A 19182-nucleotide genomic window follows, 5' to 3' on the forward strand; every position below is an offset into this window, starting at 1 on the left:
TCCATTCCAGGCTGCACCAAACCAGGCCGACCTACCCCAGGTTGGACTAGACCAGGCTGATCCATTCCAGGCTGTGCCAAACCAGGCTGATCTGTGCTAGGTTGTGCCACACTAGGTAGATATGCACGAGGTTGCATCAAACTAGGCTGATCTGTTCCATGTTGGGCCAAGCCAGGCTGATCTGCACCAGGTTGGACCAAACCAGGTAGATATGTACCAGGTTGTGCCCAACCAGGTGGATAAGCACTCTGATCTACAACAGGCTGGACCACACCAGGCTGACCTGCTGCAGGCTGGACCACACCAGGCTGACCTGATCCAGGCTGGACCACACCAGGCTGACCTGTGCCAGGCTGGACCAAAGCAGGCTGACCTGCTCTAGGTTGGACCACACCATGCTGACCTACGCCAGGCTGGACCACACCAGGCTGACGTGTGCCAGGCTGGACAACACCAGGCTGACCTGCTCCAGGCTGGACCACACCAGGCTGACCTGCGCCAGGCTGGACCACACCAGGCTGACCTGCTCCAGGCTGGACCATACCTGGCTGACCTACGCCAGGCTGGACCACAGTACGCTGACCTGCTCCAGGCTGGACTACACCAGGCTGACCTGCGCCAGGCTGGACCAAAGCAGGCTGACCTGCGCCAGGCTGGACTACACCAGGCTGACCTGCTCCAGCCTGGACCAAAGCAGGCTGACTTGCTCCAGGTTGTATGAAGCCAGACGTTTCCAAACTTGGATGTACAAAACCTTGCTGATCTGCAGCAACTTGCATCAAACCAGGTGATACCAAACCACGCTCATCTCTAAGAGGTGGAACCAATCCATGTTGATCCATGCTAGGCAGTCCCAATCCTTGCTGATCCATGCTAAATATTACAAATCCATGCTGATCCATTCCAAGAGGTACCAATCCATGCTGATCCATGCCAAGTGGTCCCATTACATTCTCATCCATGCCAGGCTGTTCTACACCACGTTGGTCTGTGCCAGGAAGTATCATACCATGCTGATATGTGCTAAGTGGAACCATACTAGGCTGATCTGTCCTGGGTAGTTCCAATCTTTGCTGGTCTCTGCCAGGTACCATTGGTGGCATCACACCAAGCTGACCCGTGCTGTGGGGTACTATGCCATGTGGATGATAAGTGCTAGGATGTAGCAATGCAAGCTGATCCATGTCTGGTGTTTCTAATGGTCCTAAGTCATACTGATCTAGCCTTGGATAGATTTGACCCTGGCTAATGTACACTCCCCCATGCTGATCTGGGTACACCTGAGGATGCCAGTCTCTGGCAGAGGTAGCTGGGGGTAAGTCCTGTTGAAATGGGGCAGGGTGTGCATCTTGTTCATCTCTTCTTGGATGTGCCAAGCTGTGCTGCTCTCTAGCCCTGCGACGATCTGACTCTACTCTGAACTGAGACACAGCGGGGTGATAGGGTTTTGCCAGGCCAGCTTCATCACGGGCTCTTGGGTGCTGTTCTCCACCAGGAAACACAGCAGGAGAGGGACGTCTGCTTCGTTCTCTGCTACTCATCCCTTCAGAGGGGTATGTTGTGCCACTGGTTCCCGATAAAGGCTGACTTGGGCCAAAACCACTAGCAGATTCCAGAGGCTGGGCAGCGGTTGGATGCTTGGTGGAGCCTCCGGTTGAAGGCGCGTCGCTCGATGTTAAGGAAGCCTGCCCTTTGCGCTTGGGAAGTCCTATTGTTGAGTCTGAGCCCTGGTTGAAGAGGAAGAAAGAAATCAGCAACAATAAGTAAAAAATATTCACTATAAGACTCGGAGGGCAGGAAATCTCGGATATCTGACTAGGATTATTTAGGGCTCTTGGAGAAAGATAACTTCTAGGACCCAAAACTAAGTTGGGCCCAAGACAGACTTTGACATTCTTGAAGGAGAGGTCTCTATATTTTTGAGAATCTGCACGTTTTCAAATGACACCACAATATGTAATTTCCCTCATAAAAGACGGGGAAAACTGCAAAATACAAGTGACGCACTCCACTTCTCACTGAGTCTACAAAGGACACGGGTATTTAATAGGTTTAAAATCTAAAGTCTGCCCCATCAGTGGCCCATTGCTGATGATGAAAGTGTACACTGCAGGGCAAGTAAACCACACATTTAAAATGGAAATGCAGAAACCCTGGACCCAGAAATTCCATAGATAGGAATTTTCTCTATGGACTCTCACAACAGGAAGCCAAGGTATATGCACAAAGACAGAGTCTGTGGCATTGTTTATAAACTAGATTATCAATAGAGGACTCATATTTATGGCACACCCAGTCTGTAGAATATTAAGAATCTTTTAAAAAAAGAATGATGACTACTTCCATTTCCAGCCCAAATGGAGTAACAGGGCCTGGATTTACCCTCCTGTGTGTAACAACCAGAAACCAGAATCCAAAAGCAACAATAACTATGAAACAGTGGTTTCTAGATGCTGGATATCAGCTAATGAAGGCTAGCAACCCTTGAAAAATGGGGAGGCAAACTATGTGAGCGCCTCAGCTTACCCCTCGATACAGGCTCCAGGCTGCAGGGCGGGGAGCGGGCCTGAAGTGGGCCCAGCAGACTCCCTGAGTTGAGGAGACAGAGCTGAGCATTCAGGACTACCGAGGCAAGAAGAGCTCACAGGACAGACTACCAGAAAGAAAGGAGATGCGCACAGAGATGACTCAACAGATCTGAGAGGGGCCCCCTCGGGCAGTCAGCACAGAAATGATCAGCACACACATGTGAGGAAACCACGCAAGGCTGGGAGAAGAACCGTCTGCAAAGCTGGAGGGAATAGTGCCCAGACTCTCACGGAGCTGGGAACAGTGCCTGTTTCTACCAGCCAGTTTGGAAAAGAAATCTCATAATTAAGCGGGCGGAGTACTCAGAAAGGTGTTGCCTCAGAAGTGGAGAATGATCAGCCCTACACTGAACACTGCTATGGTCCCACTGAGAAAACAGCTCAAAAAAAAAAAAAATACAGTAGAAGAAACAAAAAAGAAATTAAAATGGCACCCTAGAATATATTAATTTAACACAAGAGACGACAATAGGGGAATGGAAGATGTAAACTCTACTTTATCAATAATTAAACACTTCAATCAGAAGACAAAGATTGGCAGGATGGATTTAAAAACACGATCCAGGAGGCCCCAGTCGCCCTGGCCCTGGCCCTGGCCGTGGACTGGGTGGCCATGGGCAAGGAGGGCGCACTAGCCAGCCCCAGTGTGTATCCTGGTGGCAGAGATGGTACTGGCCCAGTACATATTCACCTTGAAATGGAAGACGGGAGAAGACCAAATCATCGAGGTGCCTGTATCCAGGCCCTACATCTCTGGATATTGCTTACCACTTCAATCAACTAAAAGACAAGAACAACAAAATTCTGCTGGGAAACTCCCAAGACTTAAGAATGGCAGATGGAGTAGCAAATGTTGAACGCATTCTGGAAACTGGATATCTAAATGATAGACTGGATGAGTTTTTAGAAAAGTATATGGGCTCTTATGATACTGTTCTTGTAAAAGATGAATCATTGGAGATAGCCAACTCTGTCTTACAGAAGATTCTATAAACAAGCATTCTTCAAGACGACCTATCTCCTGTGGGTGCAATTGATGCAAGAACTTCTCATCTGTTCATCCTGCTGAAAGACTTTTATAATACATTCCAGCTCTTGAAGTTTTCCCTTTATTTTCCTGAAGTATTTTCAGACACATTGACTCCATCAACTGGAAGCTTCTTTTTCTCCACCTCTCTCAATACACTTCTCACCATATTTTTTAACCAATTAAAAAAAAATCTGAAGCCAAAATTTGAAAAACAGCTTCCTACTTCTCCAAAGTAAATTTTTTAGTTTATGTTATCACAAAGTTTTTGAAGAATATTTCCATGCTGGCAAAGTTTGTAGACGTTTAAAAAGAAGTTTTATGAAATGGGGAAATGATGTGCATGATTTTAAGTATTGCCCTTTCGTCATCTGGGTGAATAACGCCGATGGTATAACCATCTCCTGAAATTGTGTTATGTGTGGTTATTTCATTTTGCGAAAATCAATGTTTATCAGAAAATATTGGCACTTGGTATTTGAAAAACTGATGGCATCCACATGTCATTAATCACTGCAAAATATTCTATATTAAAGCACTGATAATAAATATTAAATGAAAACCTAAAAAACACCCAACCAGCTCACACATGATCCAATTTTATGCTGCCTACAAGAGAGTCAAGAAACAAATAGGTAGAAAGTAAAAGGATAGAAAAATTATAGCATGCAAACAGTAACCAAAGGAGAGCTGGAGCGCCCATACTAATACCAGACAAAATGGACTTTAAGACAAAACCGTTACTAGGAGCAAGGACGTTTTATACGGATAAAAGAGTAAATTCATCAGGAAGACATAATTTTAAAAATGTATATGAACCTAGCAACAGAGCCTAACATACATGAAGAAAACCTTACAGAACTAAAGGGAGAAATAGACAATTCAACGGTAATAGCTGCAGACTTCAATACCCTGTCTTCGATAAGGAATAGAACAAAGAGGCAGAAGGTCAACAGAAAATAGAAGGTTTGAGCAACATTATAAGCCACCCAGACCAGCAGACATCTCTAGGCCACTCCACCCAGCAATGGCACAGCACGCATTCTTCTCATGTGCACACGGGACACTTTCTACAACAGACCATAGGTATTTAGAAAGCAAACAAAAACAGAGGAAAAGCAAAGATGTTTTCAAACTTACAAAAGCTGAGATAATTCATCCACAGCAGACTCACACTACGAGAAATGTCAAATGAAATCCTTCAGGCAGGGAGAAAACGACACCCGATGGAAACCTGGATCTACACAAAGGAATAAATTGTAACTATATGGATGAATATATAAGATGTTTTTCTCATTGTCCAAATTTCTTTAAAAGATAATTGACCAAACAAAAGTAAGAACAATGTATTGTAGGGTTTACAACAAATATGAAAAAAGTAAAATGCATGACAACAATAGCGTAAAGCAGGAGTTGGCAAACGATGGCCCGTGCGCCAAATTCAGCCCACCATCTGTTTCTGTAAATGAAATTTTACTGGAACACAGGCACACCCATTCATACATGAATTGTTTATGGTTGCTTTCACACGATAACAGCAGAGTTGAGTAATTGTGACAAAGACTATATGACCCACAAAACCCAAAATATTTACTGGCTCCTTCAGAAAAAGTTTGTTTGACCACAGAATAAAGGTCCCTGGAAATATACCATTGTAAAGTTGTTATACTATTTGTGAAGTGGTGTAATATCACTTAAAGGCAGACTGTGATAAGCTAAAGAGGTGTAAACCTATAAACCCTAAAACAACTACTAAAATAACAAAGAGTTATAGCTAATAAGCCAACAAAGGAGGTAAAAAAAAAATCACGCAAATAATACAAAACAGGCAGAAAAAGAGGGAACAAAGAACAGATGGGACAAATAGAACACTAATAGCAAGGTGATATTCTCATATCACATATGGGATATGTGATAGTCTCAACCCTAACTATATCAATAATCACATTAAATGTAAATGATCTAAACATGCTGATTAAAAGACAGAGATTGTCAGATTGGTTAAAAAGGCAAGACCCAAGTATATGCTGCTTAAAACAAATTTTATATAGAGAGACACAAATAGGTTAAAACTAAAAAGAATGGACAAAGATATACCATGCTCACACTCAGAAAAGAAAAAAAAAAGCTGAAACTGCTATATTAATATTAAAGTAGATTTCACAACTAAGAATATTACTAGGGATAAAAAGGTCACTTCTTAATATAAAGAAATCAGTTCATCAAGAGGATACAACAATCCTGAATGTTTATGCACCTAATGACAGAGCTTCAAAAGGAGGCAACACCTGCGAGAACTGCAAGGAGAAACGGGCAAATCCACGATCACAGTTGTTCACTTCAATAACCCTCTCGGTAATCGACAGAAGTGGGCAGAAAATCAGCAAGGACGTCGTATTCATTTCCTGGAGCTGCCATAACGAAGTACCACAAACTGGGTGATTTAAACAACAGAAATTTATTGTCTCACAGTTCGGGAAGCTAGAAGTCTGAACTCAAAGTGTTGGCAGGGTTAGTTCCTTCTGAGGCTGTGAGGGAGAATATGTTCCGTGCTCTTTCCTAGCTTCTGGTAGCCTCGGGCATGCTTGACTTGTAGCTGGTATCCTCCCTGTGTCTCCACGTCCTCTTCTCTCCGTATGTCTGCCTCTCTGTGCAAATTTCCCTTTCTTACAAGAACACAGTCGTTTTGAATTAGGGCCCATCCTAATGACCTCATCTTCAATTGATCATCTGCAAAGACCCTATTTCCAAATAAAGTCACATTCACAGGTACTGGCAGTTAGGATCTCAACATCTTTCGGGAGAGTGGTGTGCAGGAGGCACACAGTTTAACCCTAGTAGAGATAGTAAACTTGAACAACACTACCAAACTCACTGCCTTTTACAGAACCATTCACCCAACAACAGCAGAAGACACATTGTTCTCAAGGGCACAGAAAACATTTACCAAGAGAGACAATATTCTGGGCCATAAAATACGCAAATTTAAAAGGATTCAAGTTGTACAGATTATATTCTCTGACCACAATGGAATTAAGTTAGGAATCAGTGACAGAAAGATCCCCGGAAAATCCCCAAGTATTTAGAAACAAAATAACACACTTCTAAATAAGTCATGGATTATAGATGAAATCAAAAGGGATATAGAAAGTATTTTGAACTATAAACCAGAATTTGTGGGATGCTGCTAGAGCAATACTGAGGGATGTATTTATAGCACTAAATGCTGATATTAGAATAGAAGAAAGGTCTGAAATCAATGGCCTCAGCTTGCACCTTAAGAAACTAGCAAAAGAAGAACAAATTAAACCCAAAGTAAGCAGAAGAAAGGAAATAATAAAGATCAGAGCAGAAAGCAATGGACAGAAAACAACAGAGAAAATCAATGAAACCAAAAGCCAGTTATTTAAGTAGATCAAGATAATGGATAAACCTCTAGACAGGCTGACCAGGAACACAAGAGAAAAGACACAAATTACGAACACCAGGAATGTCATCAGGGAAACGCAAATTGAAACAAGACACCACTACACACCTATTAGAATGGCCAAAATCCGGAACACTGACAACACCAAATGCTGACGAGGACGTGGAGCAACAGGAGCTCTCATTCAACGCCAGTGAGAATGCAAAATGGTGCAGTCACTTTCGAAGACAGTTTGCCAGCTTCTGAGAAAACTGAGCATACTCTTCTCATATGATCCAGCAATCACAGTCCTTGGTATTTACCCAAAGGAGCCAAAAACTTATGTCCACTTAAAAACCTGCACACAAATGGTTATACCAGCTTTATTCCTCACTGCCCAAACTTGAAAGCAACTGAGGTGTCCTTCAGTAGGTAAATGAATAAACAAATTGCGGCCCAGCCAGACAAGGGAATATTATTCAGCACTGAAAAGAAATGAGCTGTCAAGCCACGGAAGGACATGGTGGAAGCTTAAATGCATATTACCAAGTGAAAGAAGCCAGTCTGAAAAGACTACAGACTGTGTGATTCCAACTCTACCACATTCTGGAAAAGGCAAAACTAGGGAGATAGTAAAAAGATCAGTGGTGGCCAGGGGTTAGGGGGAGGGAGGAATAATTAGGCAGAGCACAGATGATTTTTAGGGCAATGAAACGACTCTGTGTGATGATACTATAGCGGTGGACCCATGTCATTACACATTTGTCCAGACCCATAGATTGGCCAACACTGGAGTGAACGCATAGACAAACTATGGGTGATAATGATGTGTCCATGTAGGCTCATCAGTTCTAGCAAATGTACCGCTCTGGTGGGGGATGTGGATAGAGGGGGCAGGCGATAAATGGGAAATCTCTATACCTTCCTCTCAATTTCGCTGTGAACCTAAAACTGCTCTTTAAAAAGTCTATTTTAAAAAAATAAAAATAAAAAATCAATTTTAAACGTGGGAGAAAAACAAAACCCCATGGCTCTCCATAAGCCCGAGCTAGTAGTTGCCCTACTGCCGTCTCTTTTAGGTATATCTGACCCCGACCAGAGGCTGTACTATGATCCTCATCATGTCATCTTTAGTCAGGATCCAACTTCAGGCAATGATAATCTTAAAGGTCACCTGCAGCTTGGTCCAAATCTGTTGACCGGCATCGGATAAGCTGCAAATGCGCCAGCTCTTGTTAGGAGACTGCCTGGCATGCCCCTGGTGGTGGTGGGCTCTCCCCAGGCACTAGGAGACCACAAAATCTTAGCAAAGCAATTCCCTACCATTCACGAGGAACCTACAAAATTCCAAGAAGCATTAGAGATTTACAACATCTTAGGACCTCACCTGGTCAGAGCTTGGGGCTTCTGAGGTCAGAAGCCACCTCACTAGAGGGGCCTAATGGCCCTCCCATAACTCCAGCTCTGGGACTACTCTCAGTGATGCGCCAAGTCATTTAACAAGAATTCTATTTCTACTGCTATGTAACAAATTGCCACAAACATAGCCACCCAAAACAACATGAGTTTATTGTCCCACAGTTTCTGTGAGTCAGAAGTCCAGACGCATCTTTGCTGGGTTCTCTATCAGAGCCACACAGCCTGCAGTCCGGGCCAGGCTGTGGCCTCCTCTGAGGCTCAGGGCTGTCTTCCAGGCTCATTCAGGCTGTTGCCAGAATTCAGTTCCTCCTGGTGGGAGGACTGAGGCTCCCGTTTTCTTGTGGGCTGTTGGCCGAGGGTCACCCTAGAGTCACTAGGTCAGCTCCTAGAGGCTGCTCTCAATCTCGGCCTCATGGTCTCCTGCTTAGGGGCCATGCAGAGACAAGCAAGAGAGCATCTCTTAGATACCCTCCTTAGAAGGGCTTACTTGACTGGGTCACGGCCACCCAGAATAATCTCCCTTTTAATTAACTCAAAGTCAATTTACTAGCAACCTAATCCGGGAGAGACATCCCATCCCGTCCGCAGGTTCTGCCCACACCTGGGGAGGGGATCAAACTGTGTCTACACCAGGGGCAGGAAGCTTGGCAGCCATCTTAGTTCTGCCTATCACCTGTGCCCTAGAAAGGCCAACTGGGCTAAAAATCAATCACTACAAACAAAATAGAGGAGACAAGGAAGCTAACGCCATGGCAAGATTTTGAAAGCAAGTCTTAAAAAGACACCCAACGCATTGCCAATGTCAGAAAACCACTCTTGGAAGCATTGGCTGTGGACTTCGTGCCCAGGTTACCGCCCAATGTTCAGAAACAAGAATATCAGAAAATGGCAGAAAAACCTCAGGTAAACCTGCAGGATGAGCCAATCATTCATGAATTGCCTCAAGAGGAAAAAGTGACTGAGTTTTTAGTTTCCTCGGGCTGCTGTTACAAAGTACCACAAACTCAGTGGCTTAAAACAACCCAAATTTGTTATCTCCCAGCGTGGGAGGTCAGAATTCAAAAGCAGTTTCGCTGGGCGAAAGACAAGGTGATGGCAGGGCTGGTTCCTTCTGAACTGGCGGCTCTGAGGGGAGAAATCATGTCCTTGTCTTTTTTTACCTTCTAACAGTTGCTGGCATCCCTTGGCTTGTGGCCACATTGCTCCAATCTCTGCCTCTGTGGTCACATCAGCTTCTGTTCAGGCCTAGAATCTCTTTCTGTCTCCCTCTTATTGTGGCCTTTGTGATTACATCATTGGGCCCACCCAGACGATCCAGAGTAATCTTCCATCTCAAGATCCTTCACTTCATGACACCTGCAAAGTCCCTTTTGCCATATAAATTAACATTCCCAGGTTCCTGTGATTAGGGCAAGGATATTTTGGCGGCCAGTATTCAGCTTACTACAGACACTAAAATCAAAGTTCTGGTTTCACAGAACAAACACTTCAAAATCCTAGAAAGATGGACAGAACAGCTACAAAGGTGGGGGTGGGGGTGGAATGGGGTCTTAGAAAAGTTGTTAGTTTTCATTAATGGCATTAGATTAGACCCACATCATTCTTGAGGATGATAGGAACTGGAAACAATGCATGCCGATGTTGACCTCCTCACACAAACCATGCTTAAGACTCATCTTCTAGATTTCTAAATCACCAAACTAGAACCACACAGCCTCTTTCTTGTTGGGAAAACCTGGAGACCAGCCCTCTGTCCCTTTGTCCTTTACACCCTGCACCCCCAAGCCAAGAATTTTGGAGTCAAAGATGCTAGTCGCTCTATGTTAAGACAACTTCTCAACTCTCTACACTTTCCAAGATCATCAATATCGTAGGACTTTCTAACCAAAATGTGCCTCGTGCTGTCTCTCTCCACATTTCAGTAAGCCCAGGACAGCATCCTTTTAAGATACCATTATTTTATGAACCAGTAGGAAAAGGAAATCACTGCCAATTAACTATAAAATGCCATCAACTCTAAGACACATCCTGATTTCAGAGATGCTAAAATGTGGGGGGAAATGTGTATCTTTGAAGCAATGGGTTAATTTTGAGTCAAAACGCACTTCTTTTAAGTCCCTACTTCTTTGCTGACCTGAAGAATGAGGATGTGCAACCACTCCCCTCTGGAAGGGTGGATCCGGCGCTCCCTCTAGAATGGGCGCTTTCGTCCTGACTGGCTTGACTGAGCTCGCCAGCCCACCACCTGCTATTTCCATGACCTCAGGACATTACAGAATTCTTATTTCTGCTTCCCTGTGGACATGCCACGAGGTTAGACTGATCTATTTTGCCCAGTTAGTTGAAATCAGATTCCATCTTGTGAAGCCCCTCCCCAAATCGCTCCACTATTCTCGGGTCCCAAAGCTGAGGACACCCAACAGTGAGCACAACCGCACGGTCGTCACCTGCCTCTCCCTCGAGAGACGCCTCCAAATAAGAGTTTTATTTTTTGCTTTCTACTTTATTTAGCCTGTTGGGCCACAAAGCTTCAGAAAAACTGTTGTTTACCTCGGATGTGCTATTTATGCCAGAGAACATCTGTGCTCGAGGTCCACGGACCCAGTTAGACGGTCACTAGAAGCCTCTTCCGTTGTGAAACGCCTGTCAGGACGTTGGCTGGAAATTCAGATCCATGACCTTGATCACAGGGAAGTGAGGAAGCCTTACTCGCTCCCTCAGGCAAGTTTGACTAGAGCGCTAGGGTTGGGTCTTCCTGACTATGATAAGCCTCTTGTTCTTTGTTACGGTTAGCAGAAGTAGGAGGAGGAGGAGAGGTGGGGAGGATGAAGAGGAAGAAGTATCATTGTCTTCACTTTGGGTATATGAACAAAGCTGTAAAGAGCCGCCCCGTTGCCCCTTAGACTACGCCCTTGGGAACAAGTGGTCTGTGTCCTTCGCACACTCGCGCCCTGGAACAGGCATCTTTCGCTCTGATTCTGAGCTCCTTTAACTGTAGCTGCTACACGTACAGTTGCAGCTTCTTCCTGAAGATCAAAATACAACTCCCTTCTCACGTCTGATTCTCCAAATATGGACGTTTACTCCTCTGTGCTGATCACATGCCCCCTTCTCACGGCCCTGCCTTCAGCCCTGGCTCTCAACTGTGCGCAGGCAGACGGTGCGCCTCACAATCGCCCTTGAGGTAACACCTTGTCTGCCAAAACCCACAATTGACCTTAAAAATGCCTACTTTAGAAACCCTGACGTCCTCTTTGTGTTAAAGGCTCCCAACACCAACACAAGAAAAATGGGTCTCAAGTGTGTTGTACTTTCTAAGCCTGAGACAGTGAACTCCCCACTGCTGTCATCACAGGCAGTACAGCAGCCGAGCTTGTCGCCACCACAGCTTGTTCTCTTCTGAAAAGTCTTTTCATATTTATATTGATCCTCATTTGCTTCTGGAGTTGTTCATGATTATGAGCAATTGTCAAAACCCTGGCCCTGTCTTAGCGCTGGAGAAGTAAAAGGGTCTCAAGGGGCTCGTGTCGATGCTTGCTTACATGTCTTGCAGGTCCTCTGCTGCAAACCCAAGAAAATGTGTTGTTTGCTCAAAACATATGATAGCAGTATGTGTAAAAAGCTTGGTTTTAAAAAAAAAAACAGCCAAAGCAATGGCCACCTTTTTCTAGGCTGCTCTTTTTGTTTGCAGGCTCCTCTTCCAGCCTTTTCTTTTTTTTTTTTGAGGAAGATTAGCCCTGAGCTAACATCTGCCGCCAATCCTCCTCTTTTTGCTGAGGAAGACTGGCCCTGAGCTAACATCCGTGCCCATCTTCCTCTACTTTATATGTGGGACGCCTGCCACAGCATGGCTTTTGCCAAGTGGTGCCATGTCTGCACGCAGGATCTGGACCACAAACCCCGGGCCATGGAAGCGGAACGTGCGCACTTAACCGTTGTGCCACCAGGCCGGCCTCCCAACCCTTTCTGATGCTACTTTTCCTCTGAAGAGGCCAAGAATTCAGAAAGCAGGCTGTCTTTTGTACCCGGATAATATTTGGCACACTTCAGATGGCCACTTGGTGGCACCAAAGCCTCCACTCTGGTCCCCTGCTTGTGTGTGTACACTGCTGTGATCCTCTCTGAGTGACTCAGATGCACAAACCCAGGGGAAGAGGAATTCAAGACCAAAAGGGCAGCCGATCCTTGTCCTTGAGGGCCATTTGCAAATACCCATATTATTCAGATGAAGAAAGGCTGGGATTTGAAAATGAATTGGTTAGCCTGTGCACTGTCTCGGGACAGACAGATGTAGACACCCATGTGTAAAAGTCACCATCCGCAGAGGGCCCCCTGAAGAGGTTTTATTTCCAGGGTTGGCCACCTTTGTCCACTAATAGTGAAGAGACTCGTGCATTTCAAGACACACTGTAAAGGAATTTTGAAAAGCTGCGAAAGCAAATCAAAACTACACCTAGACACTGTTTCCCATCCAACCTATTGGCCACGCTCAAAAAATTGGGTACCAGTGGACAGTGCTGGTGGGGATACTGAGAAACAAGTTCTCTCCTACGTTGCTGGTGGGGGTCTAAATTGGAACCACATCCACTGGAGGCAATCTGGCAAAAAGCTAGCCAAGTCACAAACGCACATTCCATTTCTAGGAACTTACCCTGTGAGTATGTTCACTGTGTGAATGTCACACTGGAACATGGTTTCTTATAAGATTGGGAGAAAAACATTAAAAATATCCATAATAGGAAACACGTGAAGTAAATTATGGACATCCACATAATGGAATACTGTGTAGTAGTAAAAAGGGAGAGGTTCAGGGGAGCCCCACCCGAGACCACAGCCCAGGCCCCCCATTTGTTTACCTGTTGTGAGGCTCTCCAGCCGTCAGTAATTGCTTGCTCCAGCTCCTCCCAGGTGACCATCGTGACTTCTTCTCCAACAGGCATCACACTCAGCTTCCGGCCAATTTGATCCTGACGGGAGCAGACAACATGTGCGTGCATACATACACACCACAGTGCAACACGCACACCTAGTGTAATCCCGGGAAGCTTTAAGAACAGAACTGAGCTAATGGGGGGGGGGGGGGGGGGGGGGGGTCCTTCCACAGCCCTAAGCCCAAGGAGAAGGCACTGTCCTTCAAGTGGCCAGTGAGTCTTGGGCAGCCAGTCTCCTGTCCCACGGGACCCCTGATGGAGTGCTGGGCAGGGATGGACAGGATTTCTCCTCAATCTAGGGGCAGTGCCCTGAGAGGCAAAGGGCGCACAGCACCCCAGCCTGGCGGGGTGCAGACATCCAGGCGGGAGTCTGGGTGAGCCCCAAGATAGGGGCCAGGCTGAGAGAAAACATCCTCCGCTCCCCTCTTGAGGGCCCTTTCCCACAGAACCGGCCGATATTACCAGGAATTCTTCCCGGCCTCTGATTAGCCTCTCTAGTTCATCAACCCGCTGGACGAGTTTCTGGAAGAAGAGTTCAGAGATGGAGGATCAAAGCAGCCACACCTGTGGCCCCTCTGCACACATGCACACACACAGGGGAGAAGAGGTGTAGATCTGAGAGGAGCAGAGGGTAGAGAGAAGGCTGGTCAGCCAGGCTCCCCAATCTCTTCTGAGCCAACCAGAGGAAGGGAAGTGGGGTGCAGTGGCGTGGTGTCGGGGGACAGCATGCCAAGAGCAAGCGCTAATGCAGGGTTGGGTCCTTTGGTCCCGGCATCCATTTCACACCACCCACTAATGAAACGTTCCAGCCCTGTAGGACAAGGCTGACCTCGCCTCTCAAGGACAGAAACGGTCGGTTACTTCAAGGGTTTCTGAATGTCTGTGCTGTTTAAAGAGAAAAGCACCTCAAAAGAACCAGAGCAAATCTTCGAACCTTCAGAATCTGAGAATCTAAAGGTAAAGCAAGCCTTTTGTCCAAAAAGCAAAATCAACCTAAACCCAAAAAACACCAGACTTCAAAAAGAAAAGCTTCCCAGAGCGAGATGAGTCCTGCCGGGTCTCAGGGCCTAGCTGACAACGAATGGGATCAGCCGGCAGGTGTCCCCCCAGGGGCTTGCTGCCTCCTGCCTCCTTTGAGCTTTTCTTTTCCCGCAAGTCTCTCTTCTCAGCCTCTCCCTGAGCCTCCTCCTCACTGCTCCTCCTTCTCCTTCCAGCTCTAATCCCCCACGTGGGCCTCGGAGGGGCCTGAAATAGGAGCATGGCCTAGTATCTCCTGAAGTGACATGCTTTGGGTCCTGTGGTCAGATTTTTGGGACCCCTCTACCTGGCCTGACAGGGAAATCCAGCAAGCCAGGAATCCTGCGCGGACTTTAAGTCAGTGCAATAACATCCACGCTGTCCTGGGGAGTGGCCGTGCAGGCCACCGTCAGCCTGTCAAATGACCTCGCAACCCCTCGGCTCACCACTGAAGATGCCAGCTGGAGAAACCAGCAACAGGAAGAGATAAAGGGAACCTCGCTCAGACACCCCCAGCTGCATTTCTTGGAGATTGAGGGAATAAAGAACGACCCTGGTCCTTGCCTCCATCCACACATAGGTAACATCAGCGTCTCTGAACTTGTTTGACGTGTAACCAAGGAATTCTTGTTTATGTTACTTTCACGCATAATCTAGAGGAAAACCAGATGTACCCTAATCCCGTTTTGGACACACGTGAAATCTAGTTGTGAGTTTTTCCCTCTTCGCTGCAGTGCGCTGTTTTGTGAGAGAGAGAAGCTGCCCTGAAACCCTGGCACCGCAAGGCAGTTTGATCAGAGTGTTCTGTTCAACTGTTTCCCAGGATTCAAACTCCTCATCTTGATGATCAAATAGAGGAATTAACCTTTACCCAGACTCTGTTTCAGTCGGCAGTCCCTGCCGATTGTTGGAAAGTGCTGATGCCAAGGATCTGTACTTCTCTCTCCAAGGAAACAACCACCCCAGTGGAAGCGTTGCTGCCCGCTGCACCGCCCAGCGAGCCGCTAACTCTCTGCATCCCAGAGCCCCTCCTCTTGGACTGAGCTTTGTCTCACCACCACCTTATTTCTCCATTCTTGTTTAAAGAAAATTCGCTCAAAGAATATTGAGAAGTTGTCCACTCCCCTCTGGGTTGGTTCAGGATCCTTGGGTGTTTGATAAGCGGTGGGTGAGCCCCTGTGTAAACAGTGGCGAGGAAAGAGGCTGCGTGGGAAGGGGCAACTGGGCACTCAGAGGTGGGGTCCCCACGCCCTCACCTGGGGGTTCAACTCGGGCAGCTCTTGCGCCTTTTGGTGAACTTCTTTCAGGGTTTTCACGTCTTCCGTGACGTCGTGGAGCAGCTCCATGGTCTGCAAGGTAGAGCATGGGCCGCGTGGGGCAGGGCCGCACGGAGGCCTGGCGCCCGGCCCTCCCCACGCCACCGCCCCGCGGGGACGCTGGGCGCCTTCTGGGGTCAGCTCCAGCCGGGGCTGCAGAGTGGGCTGGAGGGGCGGAAGGTGTGCCCGGGGCCCTGCGCGCTCACCCGGGGGCCGCTGACCGCCTCGCTGTCCTTCCTGATTTTCATTGCCTCCATTCGCGGCTTCTCGGGCATCAGCATGGCCGTCTCCTTCTCCTCCAGCCACCTCCGGGTGTTCGCGTTGAGCCCGCTGGCCGTGGCGCTGAGATGCTGCACGTGGGACGCGATGCCCTGAACCTGGCTCCCCATGGTCTTGAGCTGCCTGCTGAGGTCCTGGACCTGCGCGCCCAGCTCCTTCACCTGGCCCTCCAGCACCGGCGGCGCCCTGCCCGCGCCGCTGCTCCTCCGCCTCTCTTTGGGCGTCGCCAGCTGCGGGGCGCTAAGCGAGGCCTGGGGGAGCTCCAAGGAGAGACCCTGCTCGGGCGACGGCGCCTGGAAGTCGATCCGCGTCTCCCGCAGGTTGAGGCACTTGAGCATGGCCACGATGAGCGTGTGCAGGGCCGTGAAGTTGACGGCGCCCAGCTCCGGGGTGCCGATGGCGAGGTCGGCCAGCTCCCGGAGGGTGACCTTGGTGGCCGCCGTCGCGGGCGGCATCCTGCGCCCTCTCAGGAGCGCTCCGCGCCCCCCTCACTGCTCCCCGCTCCTCTGGGGCCCTTCGGGGTCCCTGCGAGGCCCCGGGGCGCCCCTGCCCTTGCGCCTAGCCGCGCCGGGCACCAGCCACGGTCTGGCGCCCTCCCGGAGGACGGAGAGGAAGCGCCCGGGCGCCGCGCTGCCCACTCTTCGCCCGCGGGAACCCGCCTCGCCGCCGTCTGCTTTCCGGCCTGGCCCTCGGAGCTCCAGCCCTGGGCGGCCCTCCTCTCGCGGCCGGCGGGCGTTTGGAACGCGAGGGCGGCCCCGTTCGCTCCCCGCTTGTGGTGGCCCCAGCGCGCCCCCAGGATTCCGCGGAAGAACGCGCCCGCGGAGAGCCGGCCGCCGCGCCTTTCCCGACCTGCCCGTGCTCGAAGCCACCCCCAAACTCACAAGGGGAGCCTGTCTTCACGGGGTCTGGGGGAGCCTTGGCCATACTCCAAGGCGCCACTGATCTTTATTCTCATAAACGCCCCGGCGGGAAAGGCGCTCTGGGCTGTGCCAAGGCCTTTCTGTCTGGGAACACATCAATTGGGGGAGGGAAGAGGCCTGAGGTCCACCTAGATTCCAGCCGTTGCTTAACCCAGAAGGGCCCACGAGTCACTCGCCCTTGGGGGCCACCAAGAATGGAGAGATTTCAGGGGTATCATGGCAACTACGCTTTGTCCTCAGCTGTTCCATTAGGCAGGGCAGTGGCATGTCCCTAAGCGGCCCTGAGGCCTTGGGCCCCTTGGGGACGGTTCCATATCATTTTGCTCAATCAGAAGGGAGGGTAACTTGGAAACCACCGCTCACTACTCAGGCGGTTCCAATTAGCCACCAGATGACAGGCCTTTTCTGTGCTGCCCTGGCCTAATTTATCTTAAAACAGATTCATCTGGTCAAGCGCCAGGATCTCAGCTCATTACAAAGCAGGATTAGACGGGACGAGACGAACTTGGTGCTCTCAACAATTGAGGCTGGCCTCCGCCATGCCGGGTTCTTCCAGAAAACGTAAAATTTCAGTGTTTCTATTTGGGAAAGCTAATGAAAACCTGTGAACGCGTCTGTACTATGTACTCCTATTTTAACTAATTTACAAATTTTTAGTTTAGTCTGAGCTGGTAAAACTTAATTAAAACCCTTCACGTCCCTGTCCCCCCTTTCCCCTCCGAAAACCAGAGTTCCTTGGGAACAGAGTTAACTGTGCGTCTGTAACGTCCATAAGGCTAACACCCAAGGACTCTTGCTCACCATTGCATCCCCAGTGCCTGGCACACAGAAGGCCGTTGGGTGGGTGGTCACATTCTTTGCAGTCTTCTGTGCACTTACACACTTACCTTACAAAGCTCAAGGCCAGATCACATAGTGAAGGGCCTTGGGACCCAGCATCAGCTTACTGGAGGCTGTGGTGTGTGACCTTTCTCAATTCTAAGTTCAGTGACTTTCCAGAAGAAAGTTACTACCACCACTCCTACATCAGCTACGGCCGGGATGTCAGCTCCCTGAGGCCTCACGTTTTCCTTTTCACATCCTGAGACTTGGTATCACACCAGGCACATATTATGACTCACGAAATGCCAACGGAAAGGGCGTATCCTAATATATTCTAATTATAATCTCAGGAAATATATTCTACTCAACGCTTTTGCAAAATAAGTACACTTAAAAATCTCTAAAGAGACACAGGAAAGAAAACATTAACTGGAGGTATAAATGGAACTTGGGAGTTGAGGAGCTTTCACTGAAACCACAGCTTTCAATTCAAACCTCCCTTTTTACAGGAGATGACAGAGGCCCAGAAAGGACAAGTCATCTGCCTGACCTTACGGATAAGGACAGGTCACCTGAGTAACAGTCCACAGCTCTGCTTCTGCCACCACACTAATTATTTTGTAATTAAGTTCTTTGCTCAGAATTCCCCTACTTGGACTATAACAGAAGGCAACTTATTCGTGTGCTTAAAAAATCTAATGTGCTCAGAGTCTTGACTGTGGGCTGGGAACTTCTAGTCATTAGGAAAGAGATAAAAATGTCAAGGAAACTTCCCTGCAGAGAAATTCCAGTGAGTTGTCCTTTATTCTCTCTCAGGAACTAACAGGACCCACGAGCAGTTCCAGTTCCTTTCCCAGCAGGCACTCCTCCCTCCCGTTCTGTTCAGCTCTGACTTGAATCAGACTAAAAGGTATAAAAGGGTTATCCCACATTTGCAGCAAGGCCTACCTGACAAATGTGGGATAACTGGAGTTGTGATCATGTAATTGTGACTGCTGGGCAGAAAGGCCCAGTGCAGTCCTGAGAAATGCAGTAAATCACACAGGAAAAATACAATTACTTCTACTTCTTAAAAATTTAGATTTTAAATATACCATTCGACAAGGATTTAACTTCAATGCTTAGGAAGGGGATGGGACCTGCAGGAGACTTCTATCTAGGGTTTGGGACCAGCCATGTCCCGGACCACCCTTTATTTTATGTCCATTGTCTTCTTTTTTTTTTTTTTAATTTTTTCCTTTTTCTCCCCAAAGGCCCCCGGTACATAGTTGTATATTCTTCATTGTGGGTCCTTCTAGTTGTGGCATGTGGGAAGCTGCCTCAGCGTGGTTTGATGAGCAGTGCCATGTCCGCGCCCAGGATTCGAACCAACGAAACACTGGGCCGCCTGCAGCGGAGCGCGCGAACTTAGCCACTCGGCCACGGGGCCAGCCCCCATTGTCTTCTGCAGTCTGGAC

At 48.0% G+C, this 19182-nt stretch overlaps 1 protein-coding gene across 1 annotated transcript in view; it reads right to left on the reverse strand.

Annotated features, from left to right (window-relative positions):
- The window catches only part of QRICH2 (glutamine rich 2), a 31226-nt gene extending 14421 nt beyond the window's left edge, over nucleotides 1-16805 (reverse strand). Inside the window, exons 1-5 of the mRNA XM_046674487.1 lie at nucleotides 15911-16805; nucleotides 15645-15737; nucleotides 13834-13893; nucleotides 13297-13407; nucleotides 314-1727 (exon numbers count right to left, since the gene is read on the reverse strand). Coding sequence (XP_046530443.1) covers nucleotides 314-1727; nucleotides 13297-13407; nucleotides 13834-13893; nucleotides 15645-15737; nucleotides 15911-16438 — 2206 coding nt within the window. The 5' untranslated portion in view covers nucleotides 16439-16805. The remainder of the gene's footprint in view (nucleotides 1-313; nucleotides 1728-13296; nucleotides 13408-13833; nucleotides 13894-15644; nucleotides 15738-15910) is intronic.
- Nucleotides 16806-19182: the final 2377 nt, after the last annotated feature.

The sequence above is a fragment of the Equus quagga genome, chromosome 11 (genome assembly GCF_021613505.1).
Source record: "Equus quagga isolate Etosha38 chromosome 11, UCLA_HA_Equagga_1.0, whole genome shotgun sequence".
NCBI lineage: Eukaryota > Metazoa > Chordata > Mammalia > Perissodactyla > Equidae > Equus > Equus quagga.